This window comes from Nycticebus coucang, chromosome 12 (genome assembly GCF_027406575.1).
Source record: "Nycticebus coucang isolate mNycCou1 chromosome 12, mNycCou1.pri, whole genome shotgun sequence".
NCBI lineage: Eukaryota > Metazoa > Chordata > Mammalia > Primates > Lorisidae > Nycticebus > Nycticebus coucang.
In genome coordinates this window covers 41,317,200-41,344,824 of record NC_069791.1, presented here as the reverse complement: position 1 = coordinate 41,344,824, position 27,625 = coordinate 41,317,200, and the positions used below count along the sequence as shown (strand labels likewise).

General features: G+C 36.9%; 1 protein-coding gene across 3 annotated transcripts in view; it reads left to right on the top strand.

Annotated features, from left to right (window-relative positions):
• Positions 1–27,625, top strand: part of PIK3C2G (phosphatidylinositol-4-phosphate 3-kinase catalytic subunit type 2 gamma) — a 453,317-nt gene that overhangs the window by 140,132 nt on the left and 285,560 nt on the right. For all 3 annotated transcript variants that reach the window (XM_053556309.1, XM_053556307.1, XM_053556308.1), the window contains 3 exons: positions 1,981–2,112; positions 9,910–10,024; positions 20,148–20,278. In XM_053556309.1, coding sequence (XP_053412284.1) covers positions 1,981–2,112; positions 9,910–10,024; positions 20,148–20,278 — 378 coding nt within the window. The remainder of the gene's footprint in view (positions 1–1,980; positions 2,113–9,909; positions 10,025–20,147; positions 20,279–27,625) is intronic.

Sequence of the window (27,625 nt, the reverse complement as noted above, 5' to 3'; positions counted from 1 at the left end):
CTATGAGTAAAAGGTATCTGTTATATCATAATCTACAAACTAGCATTCATCTTTAATTCTTCATTGTGCTATTATACAAGTATTTTGCCAGTCAAGTATCAGTTTATCCATTTTACCTCTAAGATGGATCTTCTATCTCTAATCCTGTTAGCTGCTCTAGGAGCAGCTTGCATCGGGACCTGATCATCTCAAGAACACTGTGTTGAGGACAGGGATGTGTACTTCTTCAACTCAGTTATCACCAGGCTGAGTTAACTTCCTGGTATTCCCAAGGCTCGATGCTATAAGCCACTGGAAAAGAAAATGTGTTGCTATTATTTGACTTTTACCCTGAGTAAGAACTGCTATCTAGTTTCCAAGTTAGAAAACTAACTCTTAGGGTGAGAAGACACTCAATATTACCTGACCATTCCACTGTGCAAAGCTCAGTCAGCACTTTCCAGTGGGACTATAGGCTTTAGTCATCATCAGTACTCTTAATAGTCACCTATCACTTAGACCATTTGACGTCAGAGTTCAACTAGGACTTGCAGGGCCAGTGGACTCTCTTCATTCTCTTCACACCTCACTCCATCAGGAGTTGTTACATATAGGCTGCTCAGTCACCCTCCCGGTCTCTGTCCTCTGTCTTCTTCCCACTCATGATGATTTGGTTCCCACGACCCTTTCTCTCTATGCCAACCTTTGTTCCAATTTTCCCTTTTATCTCTAGCATTATCACTTCTAGTAAACATATTCCCCCATCTCAGCCTCTTGAAATATATTTCCTTCATCTCTTTGTCTCATAGATAATTCGTTCCTAAACACCATGCTTCTCTTGAGGCTCCCATAGTAGAATCTGATCATCTCTGTACAACTGATATGCCACCAGAAAAGCAAAAAATGGTACCTATCTCCCTCCCCACTAATAGAAACATCAGATCACAATTTTTTCTCAAAATCCCCTTCTTAGAGAATCATGCCACCCATGTATACCCCCTTACTCTTAAAGTATAATTTATAACCATAGACACTCCCTTATTGATAGCTTCAACACCCAAATTCAAGTTTTTCTCACTCTTAAAAATCCTGTGTTTATCCCTAGTGGCCTTTTTTTTCTCCCAGTACCTACAAACCATCCAGAATCTGAGCTGAGCACACCTTGACCTTAACATATCAATTGTACATACATTACATTTCAGTGATCACGCCTAAATTTCTGGTAACTCAAAACAGTCCAAATTTTAAATTGTAAACAACTCTCTACACTTGGGGCTCTTTCAAATGTTTCCTTTTGATTTTAAGGAAGTCAAAATTTAAATGCAGAATTCTTAAACATACTGTCAAACACCCATCTTCCTAATTGCATCCTCTACAACTTCCCCTGTCAACATGACTTCATCTTCTGTTTTAGCCACAAGGAACCATGCACTATTTCTCAGATATGCTTAATCTTTTTTCATGCATATATGCCTTTGTCCATCTACTTTTCTCTTCCTGGAAAATTCTTTTCAAAATCTCCATCTCATTATAGCTGACTTACTCTTAAGACCCATTTAAGTTATTTCCTGCCATCTTAAACTCCCTAAGACAATGACATTCTAAGGCGTTCTTTCATCTGTTGCTTCCAATAACTTGAGAGTAAATGCGTAAGTTACAATAATTTTGTAAAAATAAGCTCATGTCAAAATGACAACGAGCAATTCCTACTGATTAACAAATCTCATTGCTTTGTGTACTTCTGTTATTTCCATTCTTTTTTTTTTTTTTGGCCGGGGCTGGGTTTGAACCCGCCACCTCCGGCATATGGGACCGGCGCCCTACTCCTTGAGCCACAGGCACTGCCCCCTGTTATTTCCATTCTTACAAGAGTAAACAAAAAATTTCAAGAAGATATGTTGATTCAAATAATTAAATATTCTTGTCCTAGACTATTACATTAAAAAAAATTATAAAAATTGCAATTGGGTAGTTAATACTACTTCTTTCTTAAATTTTTAGAATTAATTTTCCTCTTGAAATCAAGTCACTTCCAAAGGAATCTATGCTTACTATAAAACTGTATGGGATTGCCTGTGAAACCAACAATGCAAAGCTACTGGCCTGGACTTGTCTTCCATTGTTTTCAAAAGAGTAAGTATATCATTGGTGGTTAATAAAGGTCCTATTTCAATAAAACATCCGTGGAACTAAATATTTTGTAGTGTATGATGTAATGAGAAAATTAAGAAGACATTTTATTCTAAAATTTTATATTAATCTAGATAGAGTTAAAACACATTGTTCTCAGTAAAGTAACAGTAAAATGGAAAAGCAAATATCCACTATACTCAATACTAATATGAACCTAGTAGATGATCTAATTCCCACCCACATGGAGAAAATCTCATTTCAATTCAAGTTGGGTATCAAGGGGTACTGGGGGAGGGGTAGAGGATGGGGTGGTTGGGGTGCTCCCCTTGAAAGGACACAGGTATAGGTATGTGACACACCTTTTGGGTACAGGACATAACTAAAAGAGGTCCTGTACCTAACAAATTCAAATATTTTGATTTGATTGTTTGTACCTTCACATCAACCTGAAATAAATAAATAAATAAATAAATAAATTTGAAGCAGCTCAATATACATCATGACTATTGAAAACAGAACTGAAAAGTAAAAATGTAGAAATGGCTTTAGAAACAGGCCTCATGTCCAGCTAGTCAGCTGGGTCATTTACAATGAAAGATCTTGGCATGAGCAACCTCAATTACTTTTCTTTCTCACGAGTCAATTTCTCTGGAATTAGTAGTTCGAAGTGATTTGGATTAATACTGTCATTTAGAAAGAATGTCAGTCATGGAATTCTGGCTAAAGTAAAATTACACAATGTAACTGCTTTTTGGACCTTTTATTGTTAAAAAGAAACATTTTATAACTTTAAGATGATATTTTTTTGGCCCCATTATGAATTCAGATATTCTTTCGCAACTAATGGCTGTTGCAAAATTAACCCTTTCCAGTTTTTCTACCACTGTCATACCCCCCAGCTCTTATTTATTTTGGGTGGAAAAGAGTTTAGTAAATTCCTTGTAATTATCCTACAATTTTAAAAGAGAAAAAGACAAATATGTACTCATCTGATGATTTTATTATATATTTTAGGTTACATAAAATAACTAAAGTGGTTTTGTTTATAATTGTTTTGGTCGTGATGCTTCTTGAAACAATCTCCAGGATGCAGTCCAGGCTTCCTCTTGCATGTCTCACAGTAGAAAACGGTTTCTCTCCTTCCACCCATTTCATTTCTTCTGCTGCGAACCACGCAATCATTTGTTGATTTTTTAAACTTTGCATTGAGCCACAGGCAATGAAGTAGGGTGCCGGCCCCACATACCAGAGATGGCAGGTTCAAACCCAGCCTTGGCCAAAAACTGCAAAGACAAAAACCAAAAAGAACAAAAATGTTAAAACCAATTCTTGATCCATGCTTAGTTCCCACACCTAGGCATATACATTAATTATTATCAAAGCAAACATGATAATCTTAAAATATCTTTGTTGGATGAATTCTGATATGGGCTGTGAGTGTTTTACTCTATTATTTGTTTTCATGTTTTAGCCCATTTCTCTGGGTGTTACTGGAGCACAGGGGGTGTATTGAATTTTTATAATACCTAATATTTAACAGCGCCTCATTATATAGACAACCAGTAGAAGTTTGTTTATTGAATTGGAAAAAACAAATCAATCCCAATATTAGAAATATAGAATGAAGTAAGATTTCAAACACTTATAAGAAACAGTTTTTCTCAAAAAGGTATACCTAGTGCTGTTAGCAAACATTTAAAAAAAAAAATCTGGTTTACATGCTAAGAACTTTCATTCCTTTCTCATTGAACCGCTAAACAAGTGTCATTGCTTTTCATGAGTGAATTTCCTTAAGGTTCAACAGCAATATTTGTAAGATCTAGCATTTTTGTAGCATATTATTTCTAGCTATTCACTGAAAAAATACGTTCCATTTATTCTCTTCCATGACTTAATACACTAATGTGCATTTAACAGTTAGGTCAATAAACATTAAATATGTAAGAAGTTGGGAATATTTTTTATTTCAAACTAATTTTCAAGGCCTTTCTCAAGATGGTAATGATGATAATTATGCTGTTTGCATGCTATTTTGCCAGGTATCACTTGCCATTGGTAAACATTTTATAGGTGAATGATCGCAGAAGATGGGCGTCTGAGAGAAATGCCATCTGGGATAGATCCCATTTTTCTATGGGAAAGAGTCAAAATTGTAAATGATAGGACATCAGAATGCACAACTTACTTCAAAGAGTACTTCAGTAAACATTTGTAAATACACTTCAAACAGATTGTTTCTCATGAAATCAGAAAATCTGCCCTGCTCCTGGGCTAAATGAGTCAAAGAAATCCAGATCATTTTAGGACATCAGAAATGCAGCAGGTAGGGGTGGGCAGTTGGGGAGATGCAGTGACTCCCACTTTGCTTGTTGCTCTGAGTTATGGAGATTACCCAATTTATTTGATACAGATATTTCCAGATCACAACAAATTGGTGACTTAACTTCATTTCCTTTCATAGAATGACCCCTGCCTGTAAACATTTGGTATTGGATCTGTCTTTCATTAGTTTGAATTGCCCATAGCTAGCCATGTGGAGTTGTAATGAGCACTTAAGTCATTATTTTTTCCAACATACATAAAAACTGAGAACATGCAAAACTATAAAGGTTTGCTATCTCATCATGGTTTCTAAAATTGAGTTTCAGAAGAACCAAAGGTGATTAAACCCAGATAAATCAGTTAGGTCTGCATCAATAAACTACATTTTTAAGCAAGCAAATTCACATTCAATTCTACTTTAAAAAATTTCTGAAATCCAAACATAAAATTTTGCCCACAAAAGTTTTATAAGCCCTGCATTTGCAGATAAGACTTGTATGCATCTGCATTCACACTGTGTCCACAATGCAGAAAGAAAATGTTGCTTGAGCTCCTATCTCTAAGTTCAAAACTAATAGTATGATGGTTCCTTAGCATTTCTAAATTGTGGTAAGCTAACACAGAGATTCTCACCCCTGATTAAACAATGGAATTTTCTGAGAAGATTTTAAAATCAACCCAAGGCCCAAGCACCTTTAAAAATTCTAATTTGATTGATCTGTTGTCTGGCCTGATCATCAGTACTTCCAAAGCACCCAAGCTGAGTTAAAGCCTGGGAAAATTAGAGTCTTTTACAGAATTTAAAAAAGGGTCTAAAATAATTCTTAATCTCAAAACAATTAGATTCCTTATATGATTACCTGAGTAGCCAAACTTGACTCCCCAAACCCGCATATCTAATCATTTCAGATATTATGATTGATATTATCAATTATGGATGACAATTCCACATTGCTTTACTTTCCTGTCCAAGAGAGACCTTCACTTAGTCCAAATGCCTCCTTTACAGATGAAGAACTCTATTTTGAAGGAAAGTTAAAAGACTTGCTATGATTATCAGGGTAAGTACAAATAGAACAAGAACTAGAATACAGGTCCAGGCTTTATCACCTTAACCCATTTATGCCAGAGGTTGAAATTTTTAAATTATTTGCATCACTTTTGGACAAGCTCCCAACACCTCAATATCTGCAGCAGGGACTAACTCGGTGCACCACATTAGCCACCCATATGTACCCTCAGGAGGCAGATGTGTGAAAAATCAGACTTCAGTGATGGCCTTGATCAGTAGGATATAAATAACTCCCATGTGACTGCCATTTCAATAATAGACAATGAGTCATAAATGGGCAGCGGCCTCCCTTCCTGCTCTTAGATGCCATGCCTTACTCCATGAACACCATGTAAAAAACTCATTACTCTATAAGGAGGGGGCCCTGCCTCAGTCTTACCTGGGTTTTCCACTCTTGCACATGAAACCTAGCAGCTCTATTAGAGTCAACAATCCCCCCCTCTCCCGAAATTTATAACACTGGATCATCTGATCCTGTTGTCTGCCCATTTCTGGGGTCTTTTTATTCTCTGGGTCCAGAATGCAGTAGTGGATGTGTAGAAACCTATAGCTAAAAATTGATAATTATTTTACTTAAATATCTTATATTTCTTGAGGAAACAGGGGCCTAGAGAGAATAAACCAGACCATCAGTTCTCCTGGTGCCACGAAGTTTGTATTGGTTTTTCTGTAGTAAATGAATCTATACAATATTTAAATTAAAATATCATTCAAAATTTCCAGAATACTTATGCTTAGCAGTGTAGTCCTTTTCCTAATAACGTTGTATTGAAAAGATCTCAAAGTGTGAAGAGGATGAGTAATCCAGGTATGAGCTATGTGGAAAGAATCTGAAATCTACAGTCCAGTTAAATTGGCATTTTCCCACCACCCTTCTGAAGGCCCCCCTTAACTACCAGTGGAACCTCAAGGCTTTACAAAAACACTGGAAAACCACTGATTTTGTCCAAGAAGCTCAAAGAAGTTAAGCTAATTAAGGCTAGTTATTGAAGACAGGATCCAGATGGCCTGGCGGAGTCTTCTGTTCTTTCTATTAGATGAATCTGTTTTCTGTATATACTGCCTTCATCAATTTTTGTTCATTTGTTTAATTTTAACTGACTTAACAAACTTTTCACAATAGTGGTAATTAAAAAAAATGATGGTGGTCCACTTGCCTGCTGTTAAAAGTTTCCATTTTCATCTTCCTTCTGCAACCACCAACACTCTTAGAGGTATCTTTTCACATCTTAATCCCACTAATTATCTTTTTCATATTTTTCATTTATAGAAGTCTATTGAAATGTACTTCTTTATGCTTGCACTTTCTAAAGAGATATTCTAGCCAGCCATGGTGGCTCATGCCTGTAATTCCAGTACTTGGGAGGCTGATGTGGGTGGATTGCCTGAGCCCACTGTTTCGAGACCAGCCTGAGCCAGAATGAGACCCCATCTCTAAAACATAGCTGGGCATTTTAGTGGGCATCTGTAGTCCCAGCTACTTGAGAAGCTGAGGCAAGAGAATCGCTTAAGCCTAAGAGTTTGAAGTTGCTGTGAGCTGTGACGCCGTGGCACTCTACCAAGGGTGACAAAAAAAAAAAGGAGAGAGAGAGAGATTCTAGCACAATCCATTATCAGAAAGCAAATAAGCAAATTAGATAATATAAAATTCACAGAAAGCCCATAAAATGGTGTCAAATATTTATTTCTTTCCCCCTTCAATGACGTTAAAGTAAATATTACATCAGCCTTGTTATGAGCCAAAAGTCCTTTCTCCCTATCCTCTGCTTTGTGATATATTCCCCATATATGCACCTACATCAGGTGTTCTGACTTCATTCCACCTCATGTCCCTCAGGTTAACGTCCTGGTGACTATTGTCGCAGGACAGAAATGACAGGTACTTACCACTAGATTCTTGAGTCCCCTCTTCCCCTATCAGAATCATCTTAGATTACTCAGATTTTCAGAGTGAATCATGGCTAAGATACATAAATATATGGCCTAGACACAAAGATACCACATTTTACAATATAGGTATGAAGGAAAATAAAACACAACTAACGTATCACACTTTTCCTTACGCGCTCCCAGCGTGTCACTAACAGGGAGAAAAAACTTCAGATCTATGACAAAGTATTTGTTACTTAAGTAATTTAAAACGTTCTTTTAGAAGTGTGAAGTCTCTTGGATAAAAGTGCTCCATCACTCTGATATCTTCCTTACACGCTGATTCTCTTCCTAAGAGGGGAAAAGGAACACAGGATCAAAGAAAAGGAAAAAACCTCAACAGATCCTTTGGCTCCTTGGCTTGTGGTATTTGAATCAAAGCCTGTTATAAAGCTGGTGGCTGCTTGTTACAGGTGAAGCTGCAGCTAGTGTAGCTGTGAGTGGGGCTCCCACAGCTGGGCAGAGCCTTCCTGGCTCTCCCTGGGTGGCTCAGGCTGTCACAGGCACCAGACCCATCTGAGGTTTGCTGGCAACCTCCATTTGCCCTCAGCTGGGATGATCCAATAAAATGTCCTTATCACAGAGGCTCTTATCCCCATAAGTGACCCCCTTTTTGGAAGCCCTCACCCTTGATACCTTTGGCTATTTCCAGATGCCATCTCATCTACAAAAAAAAAAAACAAAGAAGGCCCCACAAAGCTAAACTCGGGAGTTCCTCCTGCCTGCTAACCTGTGACACCAAATTTAATGATGGTGCTCCAAGCTGGTACAGAGCAGTCTCAAGAGGCAGTTTCCTTCCAGGATCTGAAATGAGGCGTGAGAAAAGGAGCTCTGCCTTCTGCGACCTGTTTGCTCATTTAGCTCACTAGTCCCCGTTGCTTCCAAAGGCAGAGGAGAGACAATCAGGAACCCTCTGTCCGCTGCCCTCACTCTGCTCCTTCCTCTGTCTCCTGCTTCCCACCCTCCCAGATGGCCCGAAGGCGCAGGCTTTTCTGTTATCACGCTCTCCCACCCATCATGTCACCTCCTTCCCCTTCCTTGCCTGGTCTGACCATTCACAGATTCTCTCTAAATGCTCTGGAGAACATTATGACCTGAGTCCTGCATGTTCGGTGTGTGACGTGTTCTTTCCTCTCTTGCATCCTGCCTGACGCTAATCCAGAACTTTCCCCCGGCAAAAGGAAGTTTGTCTATATGGGGTTGAAGGTCATACACTCTTAAAGACAAATGGAAAAATTACATTACTAACTTTATAATCTTTACACCTGTTAACTAACCTTTGCCTTACTAACCCTGGCACCCTAGTGTTCTCACACCAAAATGAGTCGTCTTCAGATGAAGGATGGAAGAAAGGGAAAGAAGACTCAAAATTCATCTGGATAGAAGAATATTCTTGGGTCATCTAAAAATATCTGCCCAACAATTTTTACAAATTATACACCCTCAGGCACATATTTTCTGGCCATCTCTTTAAATCGAGAAAATAATAAAGAAAGCAGGCCTCAGGAAGCTAAAGTTTAAAGAAAACTTTGGTGCATTCTTTTCTGATGTTTTGCCTAATACCTGTTAAATGGCAAGATGGAATTATATATATATATTCAGAAAGACCCAGAGGATGCTTTAAAGTTCTTGGTATACTCAAATTTTGTTGACTTTTGGTTTTACATTTTCAGTTTGGCATATTAAAACCAAAGACTGTTCTCAGTGATTTTTGCAACATTTTACTGATATTCTGATTCTCATATATGTGTACAGCCAGAGTAACTTCTTTTATAATTCAAATGAAGATCCATGCATTTGGATGTTACTGAAGCTGTTAAAACCATCCATGAATTCTTCCCTCTTTAAAATCTTTCCTGTACGCACCCTCATTTGCTATGGTAATTTACCACCAATTTTTAAACATTCAGTATATGAATAATCTTTCTATTTATACATAAAGAAGCATTTCCTCTGTGAAGTCCCATGACTATTTTTATTCTGCAGATCATATGCTGTGCTAATTTAAGTCTTTTTTTTTTTCCTCTATAAATTTAGTGCTCACATCTTTAAAGGTGCCTAGGGAATTCAGTCACTCCATGGAGCAAAGAATGTTCTGAAGAGGTGACATCTTTATTGACTTAAGGCAGCCGTAACTGCAAGAATATAAATCTGAGACTCTTGGTCTCACCTTGTAATCACCACTGATAACAATTAAGAATAAATGCTACCCATTAGAAACCACTGTGAGTAAATAATAATCGCACGTGGAAAAAAATATAGGCATCTAGGAAAATAGCCATGATTGTGGTGTATTAGAAATGAACTGACAATTAGTGCCTGGACTTGTGGAATACCATATTGCTTTTCTAGCAACTGAATCACGCCACTAAAATAGCTGATTATGTTTATAGTCCAAAAGAAAACATTTACAGATAATAATAGCTTTCCTCGTGAAGTAACTCCTGTCTGTCCGTATGGGTCGTGTCTTGCAGAAAATCCATTCTCGGGTCTAGGCTGTTCAGCATGACGTTGCAGAGTGAGCCACCCAGAGAAATGATAGCTCCAGGAGTGTGGGATGTGAGCCAGCCATCCCCAGTGACCCTGCAGGTGAGTGTCAGGCTATGAGATTCAAGTACACAAGCCAACTATATGTTGCTAAGTAGTTTGTTGTCAATTATAGAAACAATTTCTTCCACAATCACACATTGTAATGGTCTTCTCTTCCTCCAGCCTGCTGAGATTTGTGAAAACTCTCTTGCTTTTATTTTACAAACTCTCAAAGCACTTTTCTCCCAGCTTAGAAAGTAGGAATTTCAAACCCTTCTCCATCAAACAAGATCACAGAGGAGAGCCATGGAATGTGGCCATGAAGCATACTCATTCTGTGCATTCTTCTCCTTGTTTAAGAACAGTCATTGGTATGTAGTGTTAACTTGATACCTTACCCATACTCGCCTCAGCATTATGTCCGGTTTCTTTAAAATCCCTTCAGTTGTACGTTTTCCTAAATGACTAGCAATTAACTGAGTAGTGGGAGAGAAACTACAAACAAAATCTATTATACTTTTTTTTTTCTTAAAGTCTTCCTACTCAGTGATTTGAGATCATGAAAAAAAAGGTGGGCAGTGAGTCCAGGCTTTGATCCTTCCTGCTGACAGTTCCATGATATAGTTGATCACATTGCTTAAGTATTTGAGGCATGGACATTCTCATTCTCACGGACTTTCCATGTCTACAGAAAAAAACTGGGAAGTACTATCTGGGCAGCACCTTCTAGATAAAGTTTTTTAACTCCCCCACTACTGACATTTTGGACCAGATAGTTCTTTGATGTAAGGGCTGTCCTGTGCAGTGTAAGATGTTTGCCACTAGATGTAGGTGGTACCACGTAGGTCCTGACAATCAAAAATGTCTTCAGGTATTGTCACATGTCCTTTAGGGACAAAATTTCCTCATCTGAGGGTCACTGCTCTAGCATCCCTAGGCCCTTAAGTTTTCAGGTTTGATGTAGGGCATTGAGGGACAGAATTTAGAAAGATATATGGAAAGATGTTGGAAATGAAAAAGAAAAATTAATACTGATACAATTGTGGCTTCACATTCTAGTAGAGGATGGCCCTCCTGGACAGCACCTAAAGATCCGCTTCAAATCTGTCTACAAGATGATAAAAAAGAATGGTTATTCAGATTAGATCTTGGCACAATATCATAGACACTCAACACTTGGTGTCATTAATTAGCAGATGTCCCTGTTGTAACAAGACAAAAAGATAAATATTTCCACTACAAAAGAGGAGAGACTTGCCATAAACCTGATAATAGTTTCTACTTATGACAAATAGCAAAATGCTAGAGGTTCAACTCAATGAAATAAATATGCATTTTGCATATGACAGCTAGGCACCAAACATTATGATAAACACTTTTACAAAAATGAGTGAAGGCATAATATGCGTACCCAGCCAAAGAATTCAAGAAATGCAAAATCCAACTGGAGAGACAGACATTCCTCAGCTCACTCTGATGTAATGTGGCAAATATTGTGGCCATCGCCGGGGCACTAACAAAGCAAGAATAGCAATGACTATTTCTGAGGGAAAGCGAACAAGCGTACGAAGTCTGGAGACAGACTCGCAGAGGACATGACATTTGAATGCCCTTTTGGGGAATGAGTAAATTCTCACTCTCACTAACTAGTATAAGTGGGAAGAACTCTTCAGTCATAAAGAAATGCACAATGAAAACACACAGATTTAGAAAGGGGGTGGCAGCTTCAAAATATGGCAAGTTAGCTGAACTTAAGGAATAAATGTTACGAGGAATCGTGGTAAAAGGTGGAAAATCACTAGATTATGTACCAAATTTAGACATGATTATCTGAGTAGTGAGTCATAGAATGCAGTTCTACCAATGTTATAGAAAATATCCTGAAAGCAAGAAGACATAAGGCCAAAACTAAGAAAAAACAATTAAGTGGTAAATTTTGGAAACTTATTTTAAAAAGAATGGAGCACAACCATCTGAAGGAAATAAATAAGGGAACACAGAAATTTGTGTTTCTAAGTCAATATCAATAGCTTCAGTTTTAAAAAATGCAGAGAAGGAATAGACAGTCTTTGACAGAGTAATGTGATAAATGCAGTTTGAGATACATTACTTTGTATATAGACCTGTAGGATATCCAGGTATAGATATAGGTGACTTTTCTAATCAATGTATGATTAGAAATGAATGTATTTTCTAATCAAACTGTTTCTTGTCAGATCCAAACCACCTCAGTGTAATGAAAGTCTTCCCGTCTGACTATTGCCAGAGCTTTCTGGTTATAACTTTATGTTGTTCTGGGTTTGGGGGGTAGGGGTTAGGGAGAAGGGTGGGAGAAGGAGGAGAGAGCTTATCAGATGAGAGTCTCCTTGATTTTTCTCCGATGAGGGAAATCATTCCTTTAGGAAAAGAGATTCTGGCAAATGGCATCTGAAGGAAAGTTTTAAATATTCAATAGCAGCACAGATTTCTAAGCAGAAATCTGGATCCATAACAGAATTCATCTCAAAAAAAAAGGTGATGGAGGGGCATGTAAATCAAAAGTTAAATCATCTTATTTTCACCAAATAATTTCAAATAGTATAGATAGACAAAAAAACTCTCAACATATTTTTAATTGGTGAAGAGATATACAAAATAAGTTATTAAGGGAGTAAAGTCAGATCTTTAATAGCCAGTCCCAGTCTAATTACATAGTCAGATAAATTTAGAGCAGAATGTCTAGATTCTGAGATTAAGAGGTGGTGAAGAATTAGAAGCCAGTTCTGCCCCAGTGTTTTTGTTGGGATGACAGGATGAGTCTCAGGCAAGACATCTGCTGAGAGCTGGGAAATCTGGATTCTAGTCTTAGCTCTTTTACAGAAGACTTTATGACCTTGAACAAGTTCCCTAACCTTTTATTTTCCCCTCTGAACAGTGAAAAGATGATACTATGCTTATCTGACTTCTCTTAGGTTTGTACTTTTCTGATTGTCTTTATTTGGTGGGTTTTCACTTCCACTCCATAGCCACCCCAGTATGACAAAAGACGTGATATGTCACAGAACATGATTCCTTCAAGTCAATGCTTGTCTTCAGGTCCTATGGGTGATGTACTGACCAGAAGCAATGGACACAATAAAATAGATTTGAATTCGGAAATGGAGACAGATAAGCAGGTTATTGTTTGAGTCCCTTAGCTTGGGTCTCCCTAAACTTCCCACCTCTCCTCAAACACAAAAGGTGTCAGCGGTGGCACCCAGAGACGAGGGCTCAGCAGAGACGTTCGGGCTGGGTTTATTGAAAGGGGAAGGTGACCAGCCTGGGCAGTGCAAAGGTTGTGTCTGAGTTGGGGTGGTTAGAGAGCCCTTTTATATGGGAATGTGGGAGGTGCGTAAATTCCACAGCTTGCCTGAAGGTTAGGGTCCTTTGGCATGAACTTGGGGGTAAGGGTAAGCTCACCTTATCCTTTGTGTCTTAGGAGGAGAGAAAGAGGAGGAGGGGAAAGGGTTCATGTGTGGCTGCAATAGGCCCCCCAACAGAACCCAATCTAGAAGAATGGCTCTATCGCATATCTAACAACTAAGAGCAGTATCGTCTCAGAGGAGTTAGTTTTGCTCCTGTTCTGTGTTTCTCCTCTTCCCCACCCGTCCATCCCCATCTAGATTCATCATATTCTGTCTTGTCTTCCCCACACTTGCCTGTGGTCAGGTAGTGGCTTCTTCCTAGGTGCCAAATCCACAGGTGTCTTCCAGTCCTCACTGCACTGGCCCCTCTGGGCTCTGTGGCGCCATCTCTCCCCCTTACTGGTGTAACTGCCCTCTTGTGTTTTTCCTCACACTTCTCTCTGATTCCCCCAATCTGACTGCTTCCCAGGCTGACCTTCTGCTGGTCTCAACGTGGAAACATCTCAAAGGTTCAGTCTGTGGTCCACAACTATTCTCAGGACGCACCTTCTCCTTGGGTGCTCTCATTCTCTCTCTCTCTCTCTCTATCTCTCTCTCTCTCTCTCTCCTTAAAAATAATACCTTTATTGAGATATAATTCACATACCTTACTATCCTCTCATTTCCAGTGTGCAATTTGGTAGTTTTTACTATTTGTACAGGTACATCATGCAACAATCAACACAGACAATTTTAGTACATTTTCATCAACTCGGAAAAGGAAATCCAAAACCCTTTAGATATTGCCACATAGTCCCCCATCCTTTCCAACCCTGAGCAACTACGAATCTTCTTTCTGTCTCTATAAATTTGCCATTTGTGGCTTTTCATTTAAATGGAATTATGCAGTATGTATTCTTTTGTGACCGGCTTCTTTCACTTAGCATAGTGTTTTCAAAGTTCTTCCATGTTATAGCATGGTCAGTATTCATTCCTTTTTATAGTTGAATAATACTGCATTGTATGAATACACCACATCCTATTTATCTGTGTATTAGCCGATGTACATTTGGGTTCTTTCTCCATTTTGGCTATTATCCATATCATTGCTATAGACATTTGTATACAGGTTTTTGTGAGAACACACACTTTCATTTCTCTTGGATACATCCTTAGCAGTGGAATTACTGGGCCTCATTTATTTCTAAGGTTTTCTTCTCAGTATCCATGCAGGTGCTCTTCTGAGTCTGTATCTGCAGCGTTGATTGCTTCACACCTCAAGCCTCAGACAAATGTAGACATGTACTTGCTAAAATTCCCACCTGGCTGTCCCATCAGCAGCTTCAAACAAAACACGCCCCCAGAGAGCCCACCTTCCTCTCCAAAATTACTTTCACCCCTTGAATCTATCATGTCTTTTCATGTCTCCCTGTTTTTCATGCCTCCTCCCACTTTCTCTCTGCCTGTCTTTGGTCCATACTATAGCTTGTTAATTTATCATCAGTATTTTTCTTATGATCCTCTCAATTCCTCACCTCCTCTGTCCTTGTTCACCAACTCTCTTTTATATTGCAACAGTTTTGCTGGTCTCCTTGGCTTTAGGTATGTTGTTTTCTCACTCAAAATCTGCATAGTCATAAGGGCAATCCTTCTACAACTTCAATCTGAACCTGTCACTTTCTTGCTTAGACTCTTCAATGACTCAGCACTATCCGGAGAATTCAGGCCAAGTTCCAGGTGCAGGCATCCTCAAACTTTTTGAATAGGGGGCCAGTTCACTGTCCCTCAGACCATTGGAGGGCCAGACTATAGTTTGAAAAAAAACCCAAAACTATGAACAAATTCTTATGCACACTGCACATATCTTATTTTGAAGTAAAAAAACAAAACAGGAACAAATACAATCACACCGCCTCATGTGGCCCGCGGGCCGCAGTTTGAGGACCCCTGCTCCAGAGCTTGGCCTCTCTGCCATCACTTCTCTTGCCAGTTCGTGTTTGACACTTTAAGCTCCAGTAGCTTTGCAAATCTCAGGCTCTGCCCTGCTTTGACCTATGAGAATTTACAAATACTGCTCCCTGACTATAATGTGCCTGCCTTCTCCACTTCACCATCTGCCAGCCTCCCCTACTTTGACTCTGAATAATTGATATTCATCTTTTACCATGCACCCTCCTCTCTTCAAGACCCTCCTCTGCCCAAGCAGAGTTAAGTGCCCTTCCTCTGTGTTCACATAATATCCAATAATATTTTTATCAATGTATTACCACATTCTATTTCCTTCTACTGACAGTGAGAATCAATATTTGATCCCCAGCATCTAGAATAGAACCTTAGATATGATATTTGTTAAATTAATGTTATACATCTATATTTCTGATCACTACAATAACTCAACCCACAGATATTTCTAAATGTAACTCGTTGGTCCATTTATCTCAGTCTGAATACCAGAATGTTCAGCTTTTTCTTTTATCTAACAGGACACTCTCTTTAAACCACAGTTCTCATTCACTCAGTATTTTACTTTCTCTAACTTTCTTTTTTTTTTTGAGATAGAGTCTCACTCTGTTGCCCCAGGCTAGAGTGTTGTAGCATCAGCTTAGCTTGCAGCAACCTTAAACTTCTGGGTTCAAGGGATCCTCTTGCCTCGGCCTCCCAAGTAGCTGGGACTATAGGTACCCGCCATGATGCCCAGCTAATTTTTCCATTTTTACTAGAGATGGGATCTCACTCTTGTTCAAGCTGGTCTCAAATCTCCTGAGCTCAAGGGATCCTCCTGCCCTGGCCTCCCAGAGTGCTAGGCTAGCCCCAGCCTCGCCAACATTTTATTCCATGCTTATCCTCCATTACCAGCAGTGTTAGGGAGAGAACCCACTCTTACCACTGATATCAGGTTCTTAGAACACACTATATTTTGAGTCATTATGTAACAGATTATTTTTTTCTCACCTCAAAAGAACCATATGGAAAATCCCTTTTCATTCCTTGAGACTCACCATAATTGTCACCCATTTAGAATATATCCTTCCTTCCTTTGAATTGTCATAGAACTTAGGGTCTAATATGTATGTGACTTATAATCCCCAACAAGTGAAAGTTCTCTGAATGAGCTGAGAGAATCATAGAGACCCAAACTGGGTCCAGGGGCACCTTATATGTATGACTGTGGGGCATGGACACCAAGGACATTCATGACAGATCCCTCAAGTAGGATCAAGCCATGAAGCCACAGTGGGAACCATTGTGCCAAGTGTAGACGGAGAAGTATGAGAAGAAGAGTGAAGCAAAATGGATCTTGGGAACACAAAAAGCCAATTTCCAAATGTGTAAGGAGGTGTGAATTAGAAGGTAGAATGACTAGGTTTGAATATTTTCCTGTACTGCAGAGGAAAAACTCTATAACTTCTTTTGTTCTTAAAATTGAAAGTATCCTTAAGGCTTTGGCAGGCATGTGGCAAATAGTTATCATGGCATATGCAGTGTTGTCATTTGAATAAATCTCCTGGAATATCTAATTAAAAATAAATTTGAGACCAAAGCCAGGCTTGGTCAGCCGCAGCCACAGAGGGAAAAAGCAGAGTCACGTATTTGCCATTATTGGAAGCACAGTAATGAAGCACAGTTGGGGCGCTAGGTGTTCTTTGTTCTTTGTTTTGGTTGTTAATTTGTGTATCTTTCTCCTAAATTAGACCTCAAATTCTCTGAAAGTAAGAGATACTACTTATATTTTCCATAATGCATCATACTCAGGAATATTCTTATTTTTTTTTTCAGGATGTTCTGTTTGGTAACAATTTGGGGGATGGTTTAAATTTGCTGCCTATTTATTTTATGTCTAAAGGAAAAATTACACAAAATTCCATATGATTTGGGAACATGCTTAGGGGTTAGGGGTTTGGATCACATTTTTTAAAATTGTTTTAATTATTGTTAAATCATAGCTGTGTACATTAGTGCAAACAAGGGGTACAACGTGCTGGTTTCATATACAAGCTGAAATATTCTCATCAAACTGTTCAACATAGCCTTCATGGCATTTTCTTAGTTATTGTATGTAGACATTTGTATTCTGCATTTAGTAGGTTTTGCCTGTACCCATTCTAAGATGCACCATAGGTGTGGCTCCACCTATTACCCTCCCTCCACCCCAACCTCCCCCCTCCCTCCCCCTCCCTTGGCACTTTCCCCATAGTCTTGTGCTATAGTTGGGTTATAGCCTTCATATGAAAGCTATAAATTAGCTTCATAGTAGGGCTGAGTACATTGGATACTTTTTCTTCCATTCTTGAGATACTTTGCTAAGAAGAATATGTTCCAGCTCCATCCATGTAAACATGAAAGAGGTAAAGTCTCCATCTTTCTTTAAGGCTGTATAATATTCCATGGTATACATGTACCAGGTTTTGCTAGTCCATTCGTGGGTCGATGGGTACTTGGGCTTCTTGCATGACATAGCAATTATGAATTGGGCTGCAATAAACATTCTGGTACAGATGTCTTTGTTATATTGTGATTTTTGGTCTTCTGGGTATATACCTAGTAAAGGAATTACAGGATCAAATGGCAGGTCTATTTTTAGATCTCTAAGTATTCTCCAAACATCCTTCCAGAAGGAACATATTAATGTGCATTCCCACCAGCAGTGTAGAAGTGTGCCTTTTTCTCCACATCCATGCCAACATCTCTGGTTTTGGGATTTTGTTATGTGGGCTACTCTTACTTGGGTTAGGTTATATCTCAAAGTAGTTTCGATTTGCATTTCTCTGATGATTAAGGATGATGAGCTTTTTTTCATGTGTCTGTAGATCATGCATCTGTCTTCTTTAAAGAAGTTTCTCTTCAAGTCCTTTGCTCGCCCTGAGATGGGATCACTTGTTCTTTTCTTGCTAATATGTTTGAGTTCTCTGTGGATTCTGGTTATTAAACCTTTATCGGAGGTATAACCTGCAAATATTTTCTCCCATTCCATACTCAGGAATATTCTAGAACAAACACAATAATACATACCTCAGAGTACTTTTTTCTGTAAAAAGTTATAAAAAGAGCAATTTAGAGAAATTTCAATATTTTCTGTAAATAGCTGAAGGATCAGTAACTATCTAGCTTCCTAATTCATGAAAAAATGTAATTTGATATATGAACTCACTTATTAGAAATAAAAATTATTTACTCTGAGAAATATATAAAATAATTTATTATAGACTTATGTACCAAGATACTTTGATATTCTCATCCACCATAGTAGGAGAACATGTTTTACCATGGAAGAGTTTACTTCCATGTCTACAAAATTATTCCCAGACTTGCAAATTTCATAAAATAAACACAAAGCCTGGCAGCATCTGTGGCTCAGTGAGTAGGGCGCCAGTCCCATATACCAAGGGTATACGAGGGTGGCAGGTTCAAACCTGGCCCCAGCCAAAGTGCAACAAAAATAGCCGGGTGCTGTGGTGGGCACCTGTAGTCCCAGCTACTCAGGAGGCTGAGGCAAGAGAATCCCCTAAGTCCAATATCTGGAGGTTGCTGTGAGCTGTGATGCCACAGCATTCTACCAAGGGTGACAAATTGAGACTCTGTCTCTAAAAGAGAACAAAAAAAAACCCACAAAGCCAATGTCGATTAACTCTTTATTCTCACCCACTATATTTGCTTTCCTCATCAACCCTGCCATTTGCTTAGTCCCAACAAATGTACTTGCTCATTAAATACTGTTTAAAAATACTTGTGCAGGTAAAGAGTAACTTGTAACCAGCAAGTACTGAATACACTTCCCTCTAAGGCACTAAAATTAATCTTTCAATTTTACTCTCTGTCAAAAGAAAAAATTTAATATAATATTGCTTTTTGCTTATCTTATATATTACTTATTTTTAAATCATTTTGAATAATTATTTTATTATAAAAAAGATTATATAAAAACAAGAATTGCAACAAATTTTAGAGGTTATGAAATGAAATTACTATAACTTTTTTAAATAAATAAGAACTCAAAAGATTAAACTGCATTTCTGTTAACACAGTCTACTGTATAATGTTCCTTACTTTTCTCTGAGATTCCTAACAATTCATCAAAGAAAAATAAATTCTGCGCATTTTTTAAATATTAAAGTTTAAAAAAGTATAATTATCTTAAGCAAATATATGAAGCACTAAAATATAAAGTTCATTTACGTAGTTTGGAACTGTCATTTTTGTTAACCATTATTTAATTTACTAGAATCAGATGGTCAGTGAAACATGGGTACCTTGAAACTTAGGGACCCAAGAAAAAAGAAGACCTGGGTTCTACAACTGTCTATAAATCTGAACTACAGAGTCAAAGTAAAAATATTCTATTTGGTTACATAGTAGGAAAACAAGTTTTACCAGAGAAGATTTTACTCTCATCTCACAAAATGATTCCCAGAATTGCAAATTTCATGAAAAAAAGATAAGGCTAATACAGATTAACTCTTTATCTCCCCAACTGATTTCATGAAAAAGGTATAATTATCATCTTTAAATTTCATCATTTCCTAATAGACATTTTTAAAACTGAAATGTGGAATAAATTTTATTGTAGCATTAAGCAAAAATGTAACATATTTAGTTTTATGAAGAGTTCACAGATTGTTATTGTTTGTCTTGTTTTCCCTCAGAAAACACTAGAGCTGACTAACTGTATCATTTGTATAAATAATTGTCCAAATACCATGTGCACTTAAATACATGTATACTTCAATACCAAATTCTTTAGTTTCTACAAACCTAAAATAAAGATTATTAAATTAATAATGCATTTAAGACACCTTTGATAGTTAATCATTTCTTCATTTCAGATTGATTTTCCAGCTACTAGGTGGGAGTATATGAAACCTGATTATGAAGAGACTAGAATGCTTCTTGAAGAACCACCGAAGGAGTGCTTAAAACATATTGCCAGACTGTCACAGAAACAATCTCCCTTACTGTAAGTGACCCAAATCTTATGAGCAAATTTTGCCTGCTGTTTATGACATCCCCAATTATACCTGAAGCTCTTAGAACTTCAAAGAATGAGTCATCCTTTCCACATAGCTCCTTTCATTTACTAATAGCATGCCTGTTCGATGACTAATAATATTTAGGAAGCAAATAATTTTGTATGCTTTTCATTTTTTCTGGTGGCATTTAGGACCATTAGCTTTAGACTAAGGAAAAGTAGAAAGGTTACAAATCATTCTGTTCAAAATAACAGATCAAAGAGAAATTAAATATATATCAGGACATAACACTGGTAAGCCATTGCTCAATCATCCTTCAAGGTGATAGGAAAAAGTTTTGGTTAACAGGAAAAAGCAATATTTAAGTATCATGGCAGAACAAAAAAAACCAAAAATAAATCGTGTTTAAATGTCATGAAATTCGAGACTAAGGAGTGCTTTGAGACACAGTAATACCCCGAATAAAACCAAAATCACAGGAAGAGCTGTCAGGGAATCAGCAGCATCTGTACTTGTTACTTAGTAATACGCAGGTCACACTGAGCTAGTTATTGACATGCCAAAAGCATAATACTAAGAAAGTAACTTCTATTGTGATGAAATATATAATATGCTAAAGTATTCTATTCTAATAGTGACAAATCATTTAAAGGTTTTGAACAGGGGAACTGTGTGATCACAAGTCTTTTGGCAAGGGATCCCTTTGACTACAAGCTGAAGAGTGGATTGTAGAGGAAGTGAGGTTAGAAGCACACACTGCTGCTAGGAAGTTAATGGAACATTTTAGGCAAGAGTTTGTGATGGTGAAAACTAAGGAGATAGCAGTGAACATTGATGGACGTGGCTAGATTTCAGAGACTCATTTTGGAGGCTGAGAAGACATGACTTGAAGATTAGTTGGAACTAGGGAGAAAGTCAACTGAGAAACCAAGAATCGAAGTGAACTCAACAGAGATTTTCAGCTGATCATCTGGGCAGCTATTAGGCACATTTTTATGGAGGAGGAATCAGTTTGGGCCGCCCCATCCCGGGGCCCTGAATGTGTTGAAGAGCTTTGTTCTGAGTCACCTTGCTACCATCCTGCTAATTTCAACCCATGCTTCTCTTTTCCTCCTTCACTTCAAGCTTGTGACACCAGTATCCTTCACAGGCTTCACATGTGCTAGTCCTGCTCCCATCTCAAGGCCTTTTATGTGGTATTCCCTCGACCTGAAACTCTCTTTCCTAAACTCTTTTCTTGACAAAATCATCTCACCCTTTAGGTTTTCACTTAAATTAGTCATCTTCTAAAAAGGCCACACCTTTTGGGGGAGAGACACAATTATCAGAGAGACTTATCTAACAAATGCAATCAGTATAACCTGGTTCTTTGTACCCTCAATGAATCCCCAACAATAACAAATGAAAGAGGCCTGCTTTGATCACCCTATCTAATGGAGTCTTTCTCCTTCACTCTTAGCATTTACCTTTCATGTTATCTTAATTAGCACAGCAGTCATCCTGCTCCTTCATGTGTTTCTTTCTTATCCCCCTCATTAGTGCATAAGGACTGGGAGAGCCAAGAACCTCTTTTTGCTATCTTGTTTATTGTTTCCAATGCTATGTTACATTCCTGATGACTAATAAGTGTAAAATAAACACGTTATAAGGACTGAATTTCCCCTGCATAGCTTCTGGTCTAAAAAGTTACCTTAAGAACTGAAGTGATAGAAGCTTCTCCTCGTCCTTGTGAGACGTATACAGACAATCCTTAGTCATACTAGACTATCGTCATCTTAAGTAGGTGAAGCAGCTTTTTCTAAATCTTACTCAAAACTATAAGGTCTTACAGTTAACACAGGTGTCACATAGAAGAGGCTAATATATTTTATATGAGAGATTTTTTGAATATAATGGAGATGCAGTGCTTTGAAATTTTAAATATTTTAAATTCAAACAAAAAGGGCAAAACTAACAAGTAATAATCACAGTACTACTTTAAATATTAGAAGTTTGTGTGCTTAAATTAACCCCAGGAAATTCTACTTGTTTTATATTTCCATTTCCATTTATGTTAATAACCTACATGAACTAAGCATCAATTTCCTCGGTTTTACCCAGCCAAACACAATTATTTTTTTTTTTTTTTTTTTTTAATTTTTTTATTAAATCATAAGTGTATACAATGATATGATTATGGGGCATCATACACTCACTTCATAAACCATTTGACATATTTTTATCCCAGTGGTTAACATAGCCTTTCCGGCGTTATCTCAGTTACTGTGCCAAAACATTTATATTCTACATTTACCAAGTTTCGCAAATACCCCTGTAATATGCACCACAGGTGTGATCCCACCGATTCCCCTCCCTCTACCCACCCCCCCCTTTTCCCACTTCCCCCTATTGTTAAGTTGTAGCTGGGTTATAGCTTTCATGTGAGAGTCCCAAATTAGTTTCATAGTAGGGCTGTGTACATTGGATATTTTTTCTTCCATTCTTGGGATACTTTACTAAGAAGAATATGTTCCAGCTCCATCCATGTAAACATGAAAGAGGTAAAGTCTCCATCTTTCTTTAAGGCTGCATAGTATTCCATGGTATACATATACCACAATTTATTAATCCATTCGTGGATCGATGGGCACTTCGGCTTTTTCCATGACTTAGCAATTATGAATTGGGCTGCAATAAACATTCTGGTACAAATATCTTTGTTATGTTGTGATTTTTGGTCTTCTGGGTATATGCCCAGCAGAGGAATTACAGGATTGAATGGCAGATCTATTTTTAGATCTCTGAGTGTTCTCCATATATCCCTCCAAAAGGAATGTATTAATTTGCATTCCCACCAGCAGTGCAGAAGTGTTCCCTTTTCTCCGCATCCACGCCAACATCTCTGGTCTTGAGATTTTGTGATATAGGCTAGTCTCATTGGAGTTAGATGACCAAACACAATTATTAATGTTAAGTACAGTACAGTTATTTTCTGGACTGTGAAAACAGATGGAGAACAGTCTCAATGTAGTAAAACTTACGTTACAATGAGAATAACCTTAGTTTCCAAATACCATATTTTATCATGTGGTAGGTGACTTAAGCATTTCTTCTTTCAAATTGATCAAACGTAATTAGAGTCAGAAAGTTTAGAATCAATGAAATTTGAGGAAAATGTGCTTATGATATTGGTAAAAAATAAAATTGAAAAAATATCCTTCTTGGTGTTAAGCAAAAGAATATTTTACAAATATGAAGAAGACCCTAGAATAGAAGATATAAAAACATTTGTTTTGAAAGAAATTAAGTCTCTTTCTAGCATAAAGAGTACCTAGTACTAGAGACTAATATCCCATACTTAAAGAATTGTGACAGAAGAAAAATCCATTTGAAATAACCATTTTCAGGAATTGAACAAACAGGGCTCAAAGCAAGCCTCATGATTAAGTGGCTTTCAGCAAGAAGATGCTTTCTTCACCTGGCTCTTCCCACATAGGAACCAAAGATGAGTATGCAGGTCTTGCTGAGATTTAGTGAAAAAGAAAAAGAAAAGAAGGCAGAAATCGGAATTCAATGATGTTGAGATTTCTAGAATCTGCAGAGTATGATACTGGGGAGAAGGAATATGGGCAATATGGGAGGTACAGAAATCTGTATTGGAGTTTATTCAATATGCAGTTGAGTACTAAGCTACCCACAAACAGGCAGAGATTTTTGAGAGCCTGCAGGAGAACCACTACAGAAGGTTGTGCAATGTCAGGAGATATAGAATCCTGACCAGTAGAAATGGAGAAGGCTCACAAAACATCGTACACATGTAATAAAGAAAGGCTTGGTGGCTGTAGCACAGTGGTTATGGCACTGGACACATGCACCGAGTCTGGTGGGTTCGAACCTGGCCCAGGAGAGCTAAAGAACAATGACAACTGCAATGAAAGAATAGCTGGGCATTGTGGCAGGTGCCTGTAGTCCCAGCTACTTGGGAGGCTGAGGCAAGAGAATTGCTTAAGCCCAAGAGTTGGAGTTTGCTGTGAGCTGTGATGCCATAGCACTCTACTGAGGGTGACATAGTGAGACTCTGTCTAAAAAAAGAAAGAAAGAAAACCAGAAAAATGCATGTTAGAAGTAAGTCTATTCTAGGCCTAGATTAGGGGCTATAGTAGGCCTAACCTAATACATCATAAACACAATTATAAAAAAGATCAAATAATCTTCTAGTAATTAAACTGGCTACTAAAAACTTTGAAAGCTTTAACACCTAAAAGATAACAGAATGCTGACTCTCAACAGCATAGTATTATAAATGTCTAGCATGCAATCGGTAACTGGAAAAATTATTGGGAAGGATCAGGAAAATATTACCATGGCATGGCTCAAGGGAAGTAATCAATAGAAACAGGTCTAGAGAGATTTCAATTAGCAGATAATGATATCAATTCAGGTAGTATAAAGACATTTAATGATGTTTTAAATAAGATGTTTATGAGGAGACAAATGAAGAGTCTTAGTAAAGAAATGGAAATTTAAGAACTGAAAACACAGAGTCCAAAATACTTGTGTAAAAGAAATCACTGAACGGGATTTATAAATTACTTAATGCAGAAAAGAAAAAAGAATAGCAAGTTTGAAGACAGAGCAACAGAAATTACCCATGTTGAGGTCAAAAAGAAAAAGAAAAAATACTGAAAATAATGATAGGGCTTTGTGATGCATCAAGTAATATAATATAGGTGTATTGGACCTACTACAAAGGAGTGAGAAGTGAAGGCAAGAAATAATTAAATTCAGTTAAAAGAAAAACCTACAGATACACAAAGCTTAGTAACTCCTAAGCAAGCACACAAACACATATAGCACCACCTAGGTGCATGATAGTCAAATTACTGAAAACTAAAGCTAAGGATAAAAAACTTAAAACAGCAAAGAAAAGTGACATATTGCATATAGGGAAAAAGTATAATATTAATATTACAAAATTATGTACAATGTTAACTGCAGGCTTCCCATCATAAACAATGCAAGCTAAAAGATAGTAGTATACTCTATGTTAAAAGGGGAAAATAAACTCTTTTAACTTAGACTTGTATTCACAGTAAAATTACATTTCAAAAATAAAGACCAAGTGGAGACATTTTCAAAAACTGCTGCTTAGTTAGTTTATTATCAGTTAATAAGAAATATACTATAAGAATTCTTAAAAGAAGTAACTCAAGCTGGAAGAAAATGATACAAGATGGAAACCCATAAAACTTCATCTGTAAGAATAAACAAAAAGCACTAAAAATATAAAATAGGTAGATAAAAATGTTTTTATTTACACATTTATTAATTTCTTTAAAAAGTAATAAACTAAAAAAAAATGAACCACAATATTCTGGTGGGGTTATGATATATAAACAATAAAGTTTACAATAAAGTCAATAATGAATGAGAAATGAAAAAAGGAAGTATACTGTTTTATGTTTTTTACCTTCAATAATAATATGAATTTGGGTGGCGCCTGTGGCTCAGTGAGTAGGGTGCTGACTCCATATACTGAGGGTGGCGGTTCAAACCCGGTCCCAGCCAAACTGCAACAACAACAAAATAATAATAATATGAATTCATGGTTGGCTGGAATATGCTGAAAACAGAATATTCTACTATGTAGAAAAACCACACCCCCTAAGTGTTAGAAATACATTTAAAACCCAAGAAGAAGACAAAAAGAACCATAAAAAATACTCAATTCAAAAGAAGACAGAAAACGGGGGAAAGGGTCTGCAAAATGGGTTGAACAAATGAAAACTGCTAGCAACACCATGAGTCAAACCCAACCATATCAATAGACGTTATCTGTAAAAGGACTAAAAACTCCAATTAAAAGGCGGAAATTATCAGCCTACATTACAAAAGCAATATGTAATTTTATGTTATTTAAGGTGCATATTTTCAATATAAACAATTAGAGTAAAAATAAAAGAATGAGAAAATTTTCCAGGAAAATCATATCAATTTGATAGACTTGAAAAAATTTTTGAAAAAATTCAACACTCAATTATGATAAAAACTCACAAACATAGAAATAGAATGGAACTTACTTAACCTTAAAAACTGATCTATGAAAAAGTATAGTATTAATATCATGTTAAATCATGTAAGAATGAATATATTTCCCCTCAGATTGGAAACATGCTGTAATATCTGCTCTAAACATTTATCTTTAATGCTGTGGTAGAAGTACTAGCCAGTGTACTATGTGAAGGAACAGAAATTTTAAAAAGATGAAAATTGAAAAGTAGAAATAAAACTATTTTCATATAAAATGCTTATGTAAAGGTCATAGCATTTGAGATCAATATGCAAATTATAATTCTCTTCTAGTAAAAATTAGAAAATAATTTTTATTTAAAAATTTTATTTACTATATCACAACCTCTACACTAAAAAGTAAAAAATTTTGCTAAGAGAAATTAAAGAAAACCTAAAAAACTGGAAGGATATACTATATTCACTGATTGGAAGTCTCCTGTTGTTAAGGTGACAATTATCCCAAACTAATACATAAACAAAATGCAATCCCAATGAAAGCTCCAGCACGTTTGTGTAGAAATTGAAAAGCTAATTTCAATATTTATGTGGAAATTCAAAGGATCTAGAATAGTTATATCTAAAGCAATCATGAAAGAGAAACTCAAAATCTGATTTCATGACTTATATGAATTTATGTACTATAAATTTTCAACAATTAGAATAGTGTGGTATTGGCCTTAGGACAGGCAAATATTAAAATGAAATAGAATAAAGAGCCTAAAACCCCATTTGTGTGTTCAATGTATTTTTAACAAAGGTGTCAAAGCAATAAATAAAAAAGGTATTTTCGGCAAATGGACAAATGGGTGTCTTTATGAAAAAAGAAAGGAAAGAAATAACTGCCTACTTCATACCACTTGTATAAAAATGAAGGTAGCGTGGTCTATCGTTCTAGATACGAAATCTAAAACTATGCAGATTTCAGAAGAAAACAAGAGAATTGGTGTGAGGATGCCCAAAGTTTTCTTAGACAAAAAGGGAAAGCAATTAACTAATAAAATATTTATAAATTAGACAAAATCAAAATTTAAGACTATTCTTCAAAAGGCACCATTAAGAAGATGAATAGGCAAGCCACATTCTGAGACAAATATTGTACAAAACGTTTAGATGACAAAATTTTTGTATACAGAATGTGTGCAAAATCTCACAAATAAATCCAAGCAATCTAACTAAAAAGTTCGGGGAAAGACTTCAGCAAACATTTCAAAGAATAAGATGTAAGAAAATAGTATGTTAATTATTACCTGGACATTAGATAAATATAAATTAGAACCACAATG